Here is a 12,405-nt window from a genome sequence, read left to right as displayed (position 1 = left end):
TGTTCAGGCCCTGATCACACAAAATCTTTTTCACTCCATCTTTCCACCTCCAATTTGGTCTCCCTCTTCTCCTCATTCCCTCCACCTCTGACACATATATCCTCTTGGTCAATCTTTCCTCACTCATTCTCTCCATGTGCCCAAACCATTTCAAAACACCCTCTTCTGCTCTCTCAACCACGCTCTTTTTATTTCCACACATCTCTCTTACCCTTACGTTACTTACTCGATCAAACCACCTCACACCACACATTGTCCTCAAACATCTCATTTCCAGCACATCCATCCTCCTGCGCACAACTCTATCCATAGCCCACACCTCGCAACCATACAACATTGTTGGAACCACTATTCCTTCAAACATACCCATTTTTGCTTTCCGAGATAATGTTCTCGACTTCCACACATTCTTCAAGGCTCCCAGAATTTTTCGCCCCCTCCCCCACCCTATGATCCACTTCCGCTTCCATGGTTCCATCTGCTGCCAGATCCACTCCCAGATATCTAAAACACTTCACTTCCTCCAGTTTTTCTCCATTCAAACTCACCTCCCAATTGACTTGACCCTCAACCCTACTGTACCTAATAACCTTGCTCTTATTCACATTTACTCTTAACTTTCTTCTTCCACACACTTTACCAAACTCAGTCACCAGCTTCTGCAGTTTCTCACATGAATCAGCCACCAGCGCTGTATCATCAGCGAACAACAACTGACTCACTTCCCAAGCTCTCTCATCCCCAACAGACTTCATACTTGCCCCTCTTTCCAAAACTCTTGCATTCACCTCCCTAACAACCCCATCCATAAACAAATTAAACAACCATGGAGACATCACACACCCCTGCCGCAAACCTACATTCACTGAGAACCAATCACTTTCCTCTCTTCCTACACATACACATGCCTTACATCCTCGATAAAAACTTTTCACCGCTTCTAACAACTTGCCTCCCACACCATATATTCTTAATACCTTCCACAGAGCATCTCTATCAACTCTATCATATGCCTTCTCCAGATCCATAAATGCTACATACAAATCCATTTGCTTTTCTAAGTATTTCTCACATACATTCTTCAAAGCAAACACCTGATCCACACATCCTCTACCACTTCTGAAACCACACTGCTCTTCCCCAATCTGATGCTCTGTACATGCCTTCACCCTCTCAATCAATACCCTCCCATATAATTTACCAGGAATACTCAACAAACTTATACCTCTGTAATTTGAGCACTCACTCTTATCCCCTTTGCCTTTGTACAATGGCACTATGCACGCATTCCGCCAATCCTCAGGCACCTCACCATGAGTCATACATACATTAAATAACCTTACCAACCAGTCAATAATACAGTCATCCCCTTTTTTAATAAATTCCACTGCAATACCATCCAAACCTGCTGCCTTGCCGGCTTTCATCTTCCGCAAAGCTTTTACTACCTCTTCTCTGTTTACCAAATCATTTCCCCTAACCCTCTCACTTTGCACACCACCTCGACCAAAACACCCTATACCTGCCACTCTATCATCAAACACATTCAACAAACCTTCAAAATACTCACTCCATCTCCTTCTCACATCACCACTACTTGTTATCACCTCCCCATTTGCGCCCTTCACTGAACTTCCCATTTGCTCCCTTGTCTTACGCACTTTATTTACCTCCTTCCAGAACATCTTTTTATTCTCCCTAAAATTTAATGATACTCTCTCACCCCAACTCTCATTTGCCCTTTTTTTCACCTCTTGCACCTTTCTCTTGACCTCCTGTCTCTTTCATTTATACATCTCCCACTCAATTGCATTTTTTCCCTGCAAAAATCGTCCAAATGCCTCTCTCTTCTCTTTCACTAATACTCTTACTTCTTCATCCCACCACTCACTACCCTTTCTAATCAACCCACCTCCCACTCTTCTCATGCCACAAGCATCTTTTGCGCAAGCCATCACTGATTCCCTAAATACATCCCATTCCTCCCCCACTCCCCTTACTTCCATGGTTCTCACCTTTTTCCATTCTGTACTCAGTCTCTCCTGGTACTTCCTCACACAAGTCTCCTTCCCAAGCTCACTTACTCTCACCACCCTCTTCACCCCAACATTCACTCTTCTTTTCTGAAAACCCATACAAATCTTCACCTTAGCCTCCACAAGATAATGATCAGACATCCCTCCAGTTGCACCTCTCAGCACATTAACATCCAAAAGTCTCTCTTTCGCGCGCCTGTCAATTAACACGTAATCCAATAACGCTCTCTGGCCATCTCTCCTACTTACATAAGTATACTTATGTATATCTCTCTTTTTAAACCAGGTATTCCCAATCATCAGTCCTTTTTCAGCACATAAATCTACAAGCTCTTCACCATTTCCATTTACAACACTGAACACCCCATGTATACCAATTATTCCCTCAACTGCCACATTACTCACCTTTGCATTCAAATCACCCATCACTATAACCCGGTCTCGTGCATCAAAACCACTAACACACTCATTCAGCTGCTCCCAAAACACTTGCCTCTCATGATCTTTCTTCTCATGCCCAGGTGCATATGCACCAATAATCACCCATCTCTCTCCATCAACTTTCAGTTTTACCCATATTAATCGAGAATTTACTTTCTTACATTCTATCACATACTCCCACAACTCCTGTTTCAGGAGTACTGCTACTCCTTCCCTTGCTCTTGTCCTCTCACTAACCCCTGACTTTACTCCCAAGACATTCCCAAACCACTCTTCCCCTTTACCCTTGAGCTTCGTTTCACTCAGAGCCAAATCATCCAGGTTCCTTTCCTCAAACATACTACCTATCTCTCCTTTTTTCACATCTTGGTTACATCCACACACATTTAGACACCCCAATCTGAGCCTTCGAGGAGGATGAGCACTCCCCGCATGACTCCTTCTTCTGTTTCCCATTTTAGAAAGTTAAAAAAAATACAAGGAGGGGAGGATTTCTGGCCCCCCGCTCCCGTCCCCTCCAGTCGCTTTCCACGACACGCGAGGAACGCGCGGGAAGCACTCTTTCACCCCCACCCCCTGGGATAATATATATATATATATATTTTTTCTTTCAAACTATTCGCCATTTCCCGCATTAGCGAGGTAGCGTTAAGAACAGAGGACTGGGCCTTTGAGGGAATACCCTCACCTGGCGCAATTCTCTGTTCCTTCTTTTGGAAAAAAAAAAAAAAAAAAAAATATATATATATATATATATATATATATATGGAAGTCGAGAACATTATCTCGGAAAGCAAAAATGGGTATGTTTGAAGGAATAGTGGTTCCAACAATGTTGTATGGTTGCGAGGCGTGGGCTGTGGATGGAGTTGTGCGCAGGAGGATGGATGTGCTGGAAATGAGATGTTTGAGGACAATGTGTGGTGTGAGGTGGTTTGATCGAGTAAGTAACGTAAGGGTAAGAGAGATGTGTGGAAATAAAAAGAGCGTGGTTGAGAGAGCAGAAGAGGGTGTTTTGAAATGGTTTGGGCACATGGAGAGAATGAGTGAGGAAAGATTGACCAAGAGGATATATGTGTCGGAGGTTGAGGGAACGAGGAGAAGAGGGAGACCAAATTGGAGGTGGAAAGATGGAGTGAAAAAGATTTTGTGTGATCAGGGCCTGAACATGCAGGAGGGTGTAAGGAGGGCAAGGAATAGAGTGAATTGGAGCGATGTGGTATACAGGGGTTGACGTGCTGTCAGTGGAGTGAATCAAGGCATGTGAAGCGTCTGGGGTAAACCATGGAAAGCTGTGTAGGTATGTATATTTGCGTGTGTGGACGTGTGTATGTATATGTGTATGGGGAGGGGGGGGGAGTTGGGCCATTTCTTTCGTCTGTTTCCTTGCGCTACCTCGCAAACGCGGGAGACAGCGACAAAGTAAAAAATATATATATATATATATATATATATATATATATATATACACACACATACACATACATACGCACATATACACACACACACACACATACATATATATACATATGAAAAATGTAAGAAACAATTTAGAAAATTGAAACTTCTAGCTTGAAATGAAATGAAAAAATGAATGTCACATAATGGTTCAACCTCTGGCTATGGAAAAAGGAAATGTATAATATGAAAATATGCAAGGTTTTTAGGCTTAGCAGGGTAGAGGAACAAGTTACTTGGGGTGGAATCTGATTGAAGAAACTTTGAAGGATGTGAGGGGTTTTAGATATCTGGCAGTGTACATGGCAGCAAACAGAGCCACAGAAGTAAAGGGTGGGTGAGAGGAAGAAAGTTCAGGGAAAAATGAAGAATGTGTGGAAAGTGAGGTCATTACCTATGTATGTATCCATCTATCTCCTTATTCCTTATTCCACGTATTCCTGTCCTTACATGCCTCCCTCGCATACACTGTTCCTAACATTTTTCCACTCTGCTTCCCCATGTCACAGGTGGTCTTCCTCACACAACCTCTTTAACTGTACTATCATACACTCTCCTCGTAAACTCCCCCTCTTGCATTCTTTCCACATGCCCAAACTACCTCACAGTATTATGTTTCACCCACTATCACTCCACAATTCATTCCCTGCCATACAACATGCTCCTCCCAAAAGGTGTGGTAGCAAGAATATGGTTGAGAGAGCAGAAGAGGGTGTGCTGAAAAGGTTTGGATATATGAAAATGAGTGAGGAGGGGTTGACAAGGTGGAAAAGGAGAAGGGGGAGACCAGATTGGAGATGGAAGGATGGAGCGAATAGGATTTTGAAAGACTGGGGTATGACTATGCAAATTGGTGACAGACGAGCACGGGATACAATGAATAGGAACGATGTGGTAAACAGTAGTAGATGAGCTGTCATTAGTCTAAACCAAGGCATACAAAGCAGCCAGAGGAATCCATGAAAAGGTCTGTGGTGCCTGGTTTTGGATAGGGTGTATGGTTTTGATGCACAGCACATGAAAGCTAGAAAATGAGTGTGAGCCAATGCAACTTTTTTTTGTCTGTTTTTTTTTAAACTAACTCACTACCATGGGAAACAGAAAAAAAAATGCTTCCCTTCCTACACAGACTCCTTGAGGCTGGTGCACACTGACTGGCTAAGTACGTAACATCACAGTGTTCCATACAGCTGGTTGGATACACTCACAACTTATCTGTCATTCTAGTGTAGCACCACTCAACTCAAGAACTCTCAACTAGACAGAACACATGTAACAACAGAAGTATATTTAGTAACTACAATTTTAAGAGTAAATGGATATATTGGGAAGACATGATCAATGAGATGCCTGCAGCACAATGAGAAACCCTGCAGTGCAACAAAATAGAGGAGGAATGTGTAATATACACACTCTGGTACAACAAACATGCAACAAACAAATACCAGCAAGAAAGCACAAAAGGTATAAAAAACAAGAGAAACCAACACCTTACAAGTGATGAAAAAGAACTGCAGACCTAAAGATGCTACTTCTCAACCAGCAAAGGCAAGTAAGCTTATCACATGAATTATCATATGAAACACAAGAAAAAAGAAGTGGTCATTCATGAAATAAGAAATAATCCAAAATACTTTTACTCATGAAAAATGCTGATACAAGACCACAAACTCCGTTGGCACAATAAAAAGAGAAGAGAGTAGTTTTACAGACTGTCAAGAGATGAGCGAGATTCTAAAAGACAATAACCACTGGTATTCAGTGAGCCACAAACCACACTAAAAATAAATGACTTGAACAGACTTCTTTGTGAACAGTAATCCCCAAAATAAGCAAATAAATATAACCATCTCAATACAAGATTTTTGAGGGGACCACTGAGAGAATGCCAACGTGCTCAGCCAAGGCCTGGACTCATGGAATGCAGTCTTCATGAAGAAATGCAAACATCTATAACAAGAGCACTAAATGTTCTCAGGAGAAAAAGTCTAGATTTTGGCATCATTCCCAAGAGTCTGAAACTGACTCACAGTGCTCCACTTCACAAAGGTGGATGCAAAGCAGTCCCACAAAACTATTGACCACTAACAATATCACATATCAAAATCTTCTAAACTGTTATAAGAAGCAAACTGATTTAATTAAAGGAATTGAACAATCTACATAACCCAGGACAACAAGATTTCAGGATGGGAAGATCTTGCCTCCTCAGTTGCTTGACCACCACTGACAGGACTACTGAAGCTCTGGAAAAGAGAGAAAATGCTAACATGATCTACACAGACTTTGCAAAAGCATTTGACAAATGTGACCAAAGTGTCACAGAACATAAAATGCAAAAGATGGATATAACCGGAAAATTGGGAGATGGATATTCAACTCTTTTTATAACATCACAATGTGTAGTTGTAAACCATGCCATCCCTAGTGCCTCCACAGTAAAAAGCTCAGTCCCTAAGGAGCTATACCAACACCCCTACTTTCCTCATTCTTATGTCTAACACTGATGTAAGCATAAGATACAGTTTCATATCATCCTTTGGATATGATACACGAAGGATTAGTATAAAATTCACATCAACAGAGAATGCTGTCTTAAATTGGGCAACCAAGAACAACATACTTTTCAGTGAAAATAAGTTTTGCTTCCTCCTTTGTAAGGATAATCAAGAAATCAAAAATATACATATAACCAGACTGACACAGACACTAACGTCAAACAACTGAATAATGTGAAAGACCTTGAAGTAATAATGTTTAACAACCTAATCTTCATGAACACAACAAAACACTAGTCAGCTGCTGCAGAAGGATGGTGGGCTGGATCCTGTGTGCTTTCAAGACAAAAGAAAAACAAATGATATCATTCAAGGTGCTAATTCTTTCAGAAAAAGAATATTGCTGTGTTCTCATGTCACCCAACAAGGCAGGTGAAACTGAAGGATCAGAAAAAGTTCAGAAATCTTTCATATTTCATATCAGTGTGGTGAAAGAACCACAAGTATAACTCCTGGAGTGCAAGCATATCATCATCTATACCTCAAAAAAAATTTGAGAACGTGATTACCAACTTACATTTGGACATAACTTTGTACAATATTATCTCTGAAATTTTAAAGTGTGATATGCAGAAAGAGAGAGAACATCTTAGGCATCACAGGTCCCAAGATTCTTCAAAAACCTTGTCTACTGTCACCAGAAACATCATGGGATGCACAGCAAAGAAATCTATGAGTGCCCTGGACAAGTTCCAACAAAGGTGTACCAAACCAGTTAGGCCATAGGGGTATGAAGGCAGCGACTTCCAAAAGTTTGGCTGACTAACAACCTAACCCAATAGCCTTGACCCAGCCTGTGCTGTGGGGGTATCAGGCATTCACCAGGTTGCTGTGAGTGTTTATTAACCTCAGGGTGGCAAATGCTGACTTCAACTCAGGGTATTCTGAGTTGTAACTCAACCTCACAGATAATGATAGGGTGGCTATCGATGGCACAGCTCTAACTGGGCATAGCAGAACTACAAAGAGGGTAGCATAACTAATGATGGGGGTAGCATAAACTATAAAGCTGAGGGTAACATGGCTCCTTAATGTTAAAGCTGGAACTACGCACAGCAGGAACTGCTCACATGAGGGTAACACAGATGTTGATGTATATAGCTAGAACTAGGCAGAGAACAGTAGTTGATGATGGGCTCTGCAAGGCCCTGTGGAGGATGCCGAACCATATAAATTCCTGCAGAGGAAGCTGGTGCATAGTGAGGATCAGAAAAGAGTTAAACTGCTTTACCAAGCCCAATACAGTCCTAAAAGAGTTAAAGTAGCACATTCCTCCTGTAACTGAGCTAAACTCATTTATCAATTCTCCTGGAGCAATTGCATGATGTTATAGTATATAGTTGATTATTGACAGGTCACTTGCAATGAACTAATCCAGCACCTGTAAAGAAAACAGAGGCGTAATGCACTTATCAGTCTGAGCAACACACTGCACAGGCCATCACACAAAGCAAACAGTGAGATTAGATCTCAGAAGCTGGTGGGTTTTTTCTTACTGACCTCAGTAAAAGACCAAATTAGTTCACTATGAAGTCAGTCTGCTATGCAAAGTGACTTTGTCTTTACTATGTGCATGTGGTCTCCTACCCTCATTCAATGAATTAAACAGAAAGGTTACTATAAAAAATTTTCCAAGCAGTACTTGAGGTAAACAGTCTGGGAATGGTCACAACTCATGGACTCTAGCAAGTGAGTTTTGGGGAAGAAAAATGGGTTGGGGTTAAAAGAGGCATATTTATGTGCAGTGTGTACAAATGCCACTGTGTTATATGACTAAGGTTGGCAAGAAATAAATGAAGTATCTGTCAAGAAGTCACACTAATATAAGTTCAAAATAAAACTTAATGTGAAAATGAGTATAATGACAAATTCATCCATGGCACAAACTGAAATCCATATATGATCCTGCAATGAAGTGTACAGCAGCATGTTATGTCAAACTTGCATAATCTATCTCTTTTTAATATCTGCAAAGCAAAAATCTTTCCTCTACTCTTTTATAAAACATGAACTTTGTGATCAAAATTCTATACATTTCTTATGGTCACGACAAAATCTTGTTCTTCACAATAATAAATCAAATGTTACAATTCCATTTTACATGTATCCTTTTCTAACACTGTTTCTTCATACATTCATTTCATCTTTTCTTCTTGCATTAGGCCATCACTGCAAGCACAATTATGTCATAAAATCAAATATTTTTCTTTGTATCTCATATTTTATTAAAAATATTATTCAAAATTTTTCTATCTACTCATCTTCCATGCATTACTGAAATAAACTTACTTTTAGCAAGATTATTACCTGAAGACCTGCTGGTTGCTGATCTGGGACTTGTAGCCTCCTTAAAAGTTACATTCACCCTTCGTGTTCGCCTACGTACTCTTGAGGGCTGATCATCACTATCCCAAAACAGCTGTGGATGAGAAAATTAACATCAGTAAAATAGTTCATCTTAAATTGTTGCAAAATACAGTGCCATAACCAATGAAACAAAACAGCTTTATTCATCCATGTACTTTTGGTAAATGCAAGTTTTGCCTAATGAATTTCTGGTGTTTATATAAAACTAAGCATTCAACCATTTTCTAGGCTTGTTCTAAATTTCTTTGAGAGTAATACGGTAAAATTTCTCAGTTTTTAATTCCATAACTAATTCTATATATACCTTATAATGGTTTCTAAGGCTCCTCTTTATCCTGATTAATACAAGTCTAAGCTGTGACACTACACATCAGCTCAGTCAGGCTATATAAGGCTGTGGCCTCTGAGCCGCAGTTGTAGTGCCAAGACAAATTCATTTTGTCCAGGAATGACACATACATGAAAGAGAATGGTGATTTCAGAGATTGCCAGCAGTAACTCTGAGTTCTAAAAAGGGAAGTGCTTTAAAGAACATCTAGAATTATATATTCAAAATTTGTGTTTAGTTGTAAAAATTATATTGTAGATGGCAGGCAGGCAACAACCAGGAAGGTACATTACCAGTACTACCTGCCTGTGTTTCAGAAGAGTAAGTGATGGCTGTGTAGTGTGCCAGCACTTTAGTGGTTGTCAAGTTGCACTCATCTGACTCAGGAAGCTGTCTTTTCTTTCTGCCTCACCAACTCCTGGATTACTGGCATTCTGTCTACAAACACACAATCTCTCCTTGTCAAACATAACTGACAACACTTAACTCACACAGCTTATTCTTTGTAACTCTAGATTTTCCTGTGGTAAGCATTATGTGCTAGCCCTGCCTTTTGGCAAAATGGCAGGGGCAGAATATAGAAGTAGTAGGTAGGGAAATTTAGGCTAGAGCATTACACAGAAACATTAGGTAAAGCCTCTGCAAATGATGCACTAGAGTTGCTCTCTGCCAGTGGCATGATATGGGTGAGGCACAAAAGGCTCAAGAGCGGTACTGGAGGTCTCTAGTTTTGGAGACTGTTGCCATGGCCATCCCTTTGAGGTAGTTCCAGTTGGAAGAGGCATCAGAGATATAGACATAGATAGGCCTCTGGGCCTACATATCTAATACACCCTTACTCATCTAATTCTTTGTAAGCTGAGGTCCAGGACCTTAACCCATCAATTCTTATGATGGTTCTAAACATTTAATCCAACAGTTCAGCCTCAAAACAAGCTGTCACATAGCTCCTTTGCTCATTCAAGCTCTTGGAGGCTGTAGCCCATGGCTTTAAGTAACTAACACATCATGACTAGCTTGGAAAAACTGTAGGTACTTTCCTAATTTTTCCAGCATCAGTGCATTATAAAATTTTGGGCCCTTGATGTTTACGGTGTTTTCTCATTACATTTACAGCACTTTTGATCTGAAAGCTACGATTTACAAAGCCTTCCATGCCTATCATGCCAATAAAGAATACCTGCAGAATACCATATGAAGTCTTCTGGATCTTCTAACCCCACTGCCTAGACTAAGCCCAGGCTGCTAGGTTAGCCTGTAGATCAACCATGCCACTGGAAGCTATGACCCATAGGCCTTCATAGCCTCCAAAGCCTGGCTGGTCTGGAACATTTCGTAAATACCTGTCCAGAGCATTCTTGAACTTCACTGTGCATAAAATGGTGTTTCTAATATTCACAGGTAGGTTTTAAGTCTTCAGCTCCATATGTTTAAGGCAATCCCTCTCAGTTTGTATTCTGCACCTTTGGATTTCAGAGGTAGTATCTTATAGAGTACTCCATGCCTGCCACATCAGAAGAAAGTTATTTCCAAATGTAAGCTGGGGACCATGTCTTCCAGGGTTTACTAGGTATAGATGGTAAATACATAAACAAATAAGTTGGATTCAGGCAGCCATCCAACTAAAAATACATAGTTGAGGTATTACAGACCTGGAAGGTCTTGATAGTTACTAGTTAACTAATCATGAAAGAACATAATATCAAGGTTAGCTGGATATTTCCAATCTTTGGATAAGCACATGAGTGAGGTACATCTAAGACAGACAGACTGGCTGCCATGCAGGGAGGTTTTCTGAGTAAATATACATTATGCACTTAGTTGAACTTTATGCAGTGAATAGTTACCATAATACAGTTAATGACATACCAAATAGCCCAGATGAAAATTGAGATGTTCACTAGAATAACCATGCACTTCTTCATGGACTGTTGATGACATTCACAAAGGCTGGTATAAATTGTTCTTCTGAGTCTGTAAAAGCCCTGATCAGAACAAGTTAACTGTGGTGACAAATGGCAGTCCGTGGTGAAGGGACATTCAGGGGGATGAGGTCTCTGTGACAGAATTGTGTCTGAAGTTTACTATCAAAATGCCATATGAGCTGCCAGAGCTGGTCAGAGATGATGGTAGATGGTCTAAGAATGTAACAGGATGATTCTGCACTCTCTCGAGCTGGTCCCTCTGTGTAGCTTTTAGTGAGGAAGAACAGGCTAGGGAGGCATAGGTGAGCTTAGGTAAAATGACATCCGAGAGCTCAGTTAGTGGGACACCTAGTGATTTCATTCGGAGGAGAAGATACAGATGGCGTAAGGAAGATGTAATGATAGTGATGACATGGCTCTATCAATTTAAATTGTGATCCATAGTGACACCAATACAATAAGTTTTGAAGTATCTGACTACCTGGAGGATGTCATGGAGCAGGATATTGTCTGCACCTAGGATGATGTGCACCATCACAGTCTTGGTGTGATTGATGGTGAAATAATTAGCCGTAGTCTACTACTGTAGGTAGCTGGAGATGTGTACGGCAATGAAGTTAAGAAAGATGTTGTTGATTGACATGCAAAAGCTGGAGTAGTCTACATACTTCCAGCAGCGGTACAAGTCTTTTGGAGCATCACTGATAAGGATGAGGAAGCAGAGCGACCCTATCTTGGTGCTCAGAAGTACACTGCATGTTGGGATAGTGAGGCTGATGTGGCACCCCAACAAAAGACAGTCTGGTGTCACCTGGTCATGAAGTCCATTAACCATGAGACGAGGTATCCCTGTAGTCCAAGGTTTTGTTTATGATTTGTTTATGAATGTTTATATTTGTTTATACTTGTTTTTGGATTTGTTTATGATGTTACAGTTTACCAAACTGAAAACCTTAATGAAGTTTACAAGGGTAATTGCCACTGAGGACTTTGGTTCTCCAAGTTGTGGTGAATGAAGTCTAGGAGGCTGACAAGGCAGAGAGGTGGAAAACTTCATGTTTCAAAACTGGTAAGGGCATGTCAACATAGGAGCAGTCAAACGCAAAACTTTCACAGCTTAGACTGGGGATTAGAGTTATAGGAACATGGTGTATGCTATTAAGAGACTTTGGGTAGGCGGAAATGGGTAGTACAGTGACATATGCTATCTTCAAAGCTGTGAGGCATTTAGATTGTTTAAGTGATGCATTAATTATGGCAGTTTGCAGTGTAGCTAATTCATGAGAGAATTC

At 40.7% G+C, this 12,405-nt stretch overlaps 1 protein-coding gene across 1 annotated transcript in view; it reads right to left on the bottom strand.

Moving 5' to 3' along the window:
- The window catches only part of LOC139767104 (uncharacterized), a 415,796-nt gene that overhangs the window by 385,117 nt on the left and 18,274 nt on the right, over positions 1–12,405 (bottom strand). Inside the window, 1 exon segment of the mRNA XM_071696092.1 lies at positions 8,801–8,912. Within this exon segment, the coding sequence (XP_071552193.1) occupies positions 8,801–8,912 (112 nt within the window).

This window comes from Panulirus ornatus, chromosome 4 (genome assembly GCF_036320965.1).
Source record: "Panulirus ornatus isolate Po-2019 chromosome 4, ASM3632096v1, whole genome shotgun sequence".
In the NCBI taxonomy this organism is placed as follows: domain Eukaryota; kingdom Metazoa; phylum Arthropoda; class Malacostraca; order Decapoda; family Palinuridae; genus Panulirus; species Panulirus ornatus.
This window is presented reverse-complemented; position numbering and strand designations above follow the sequence as displayed.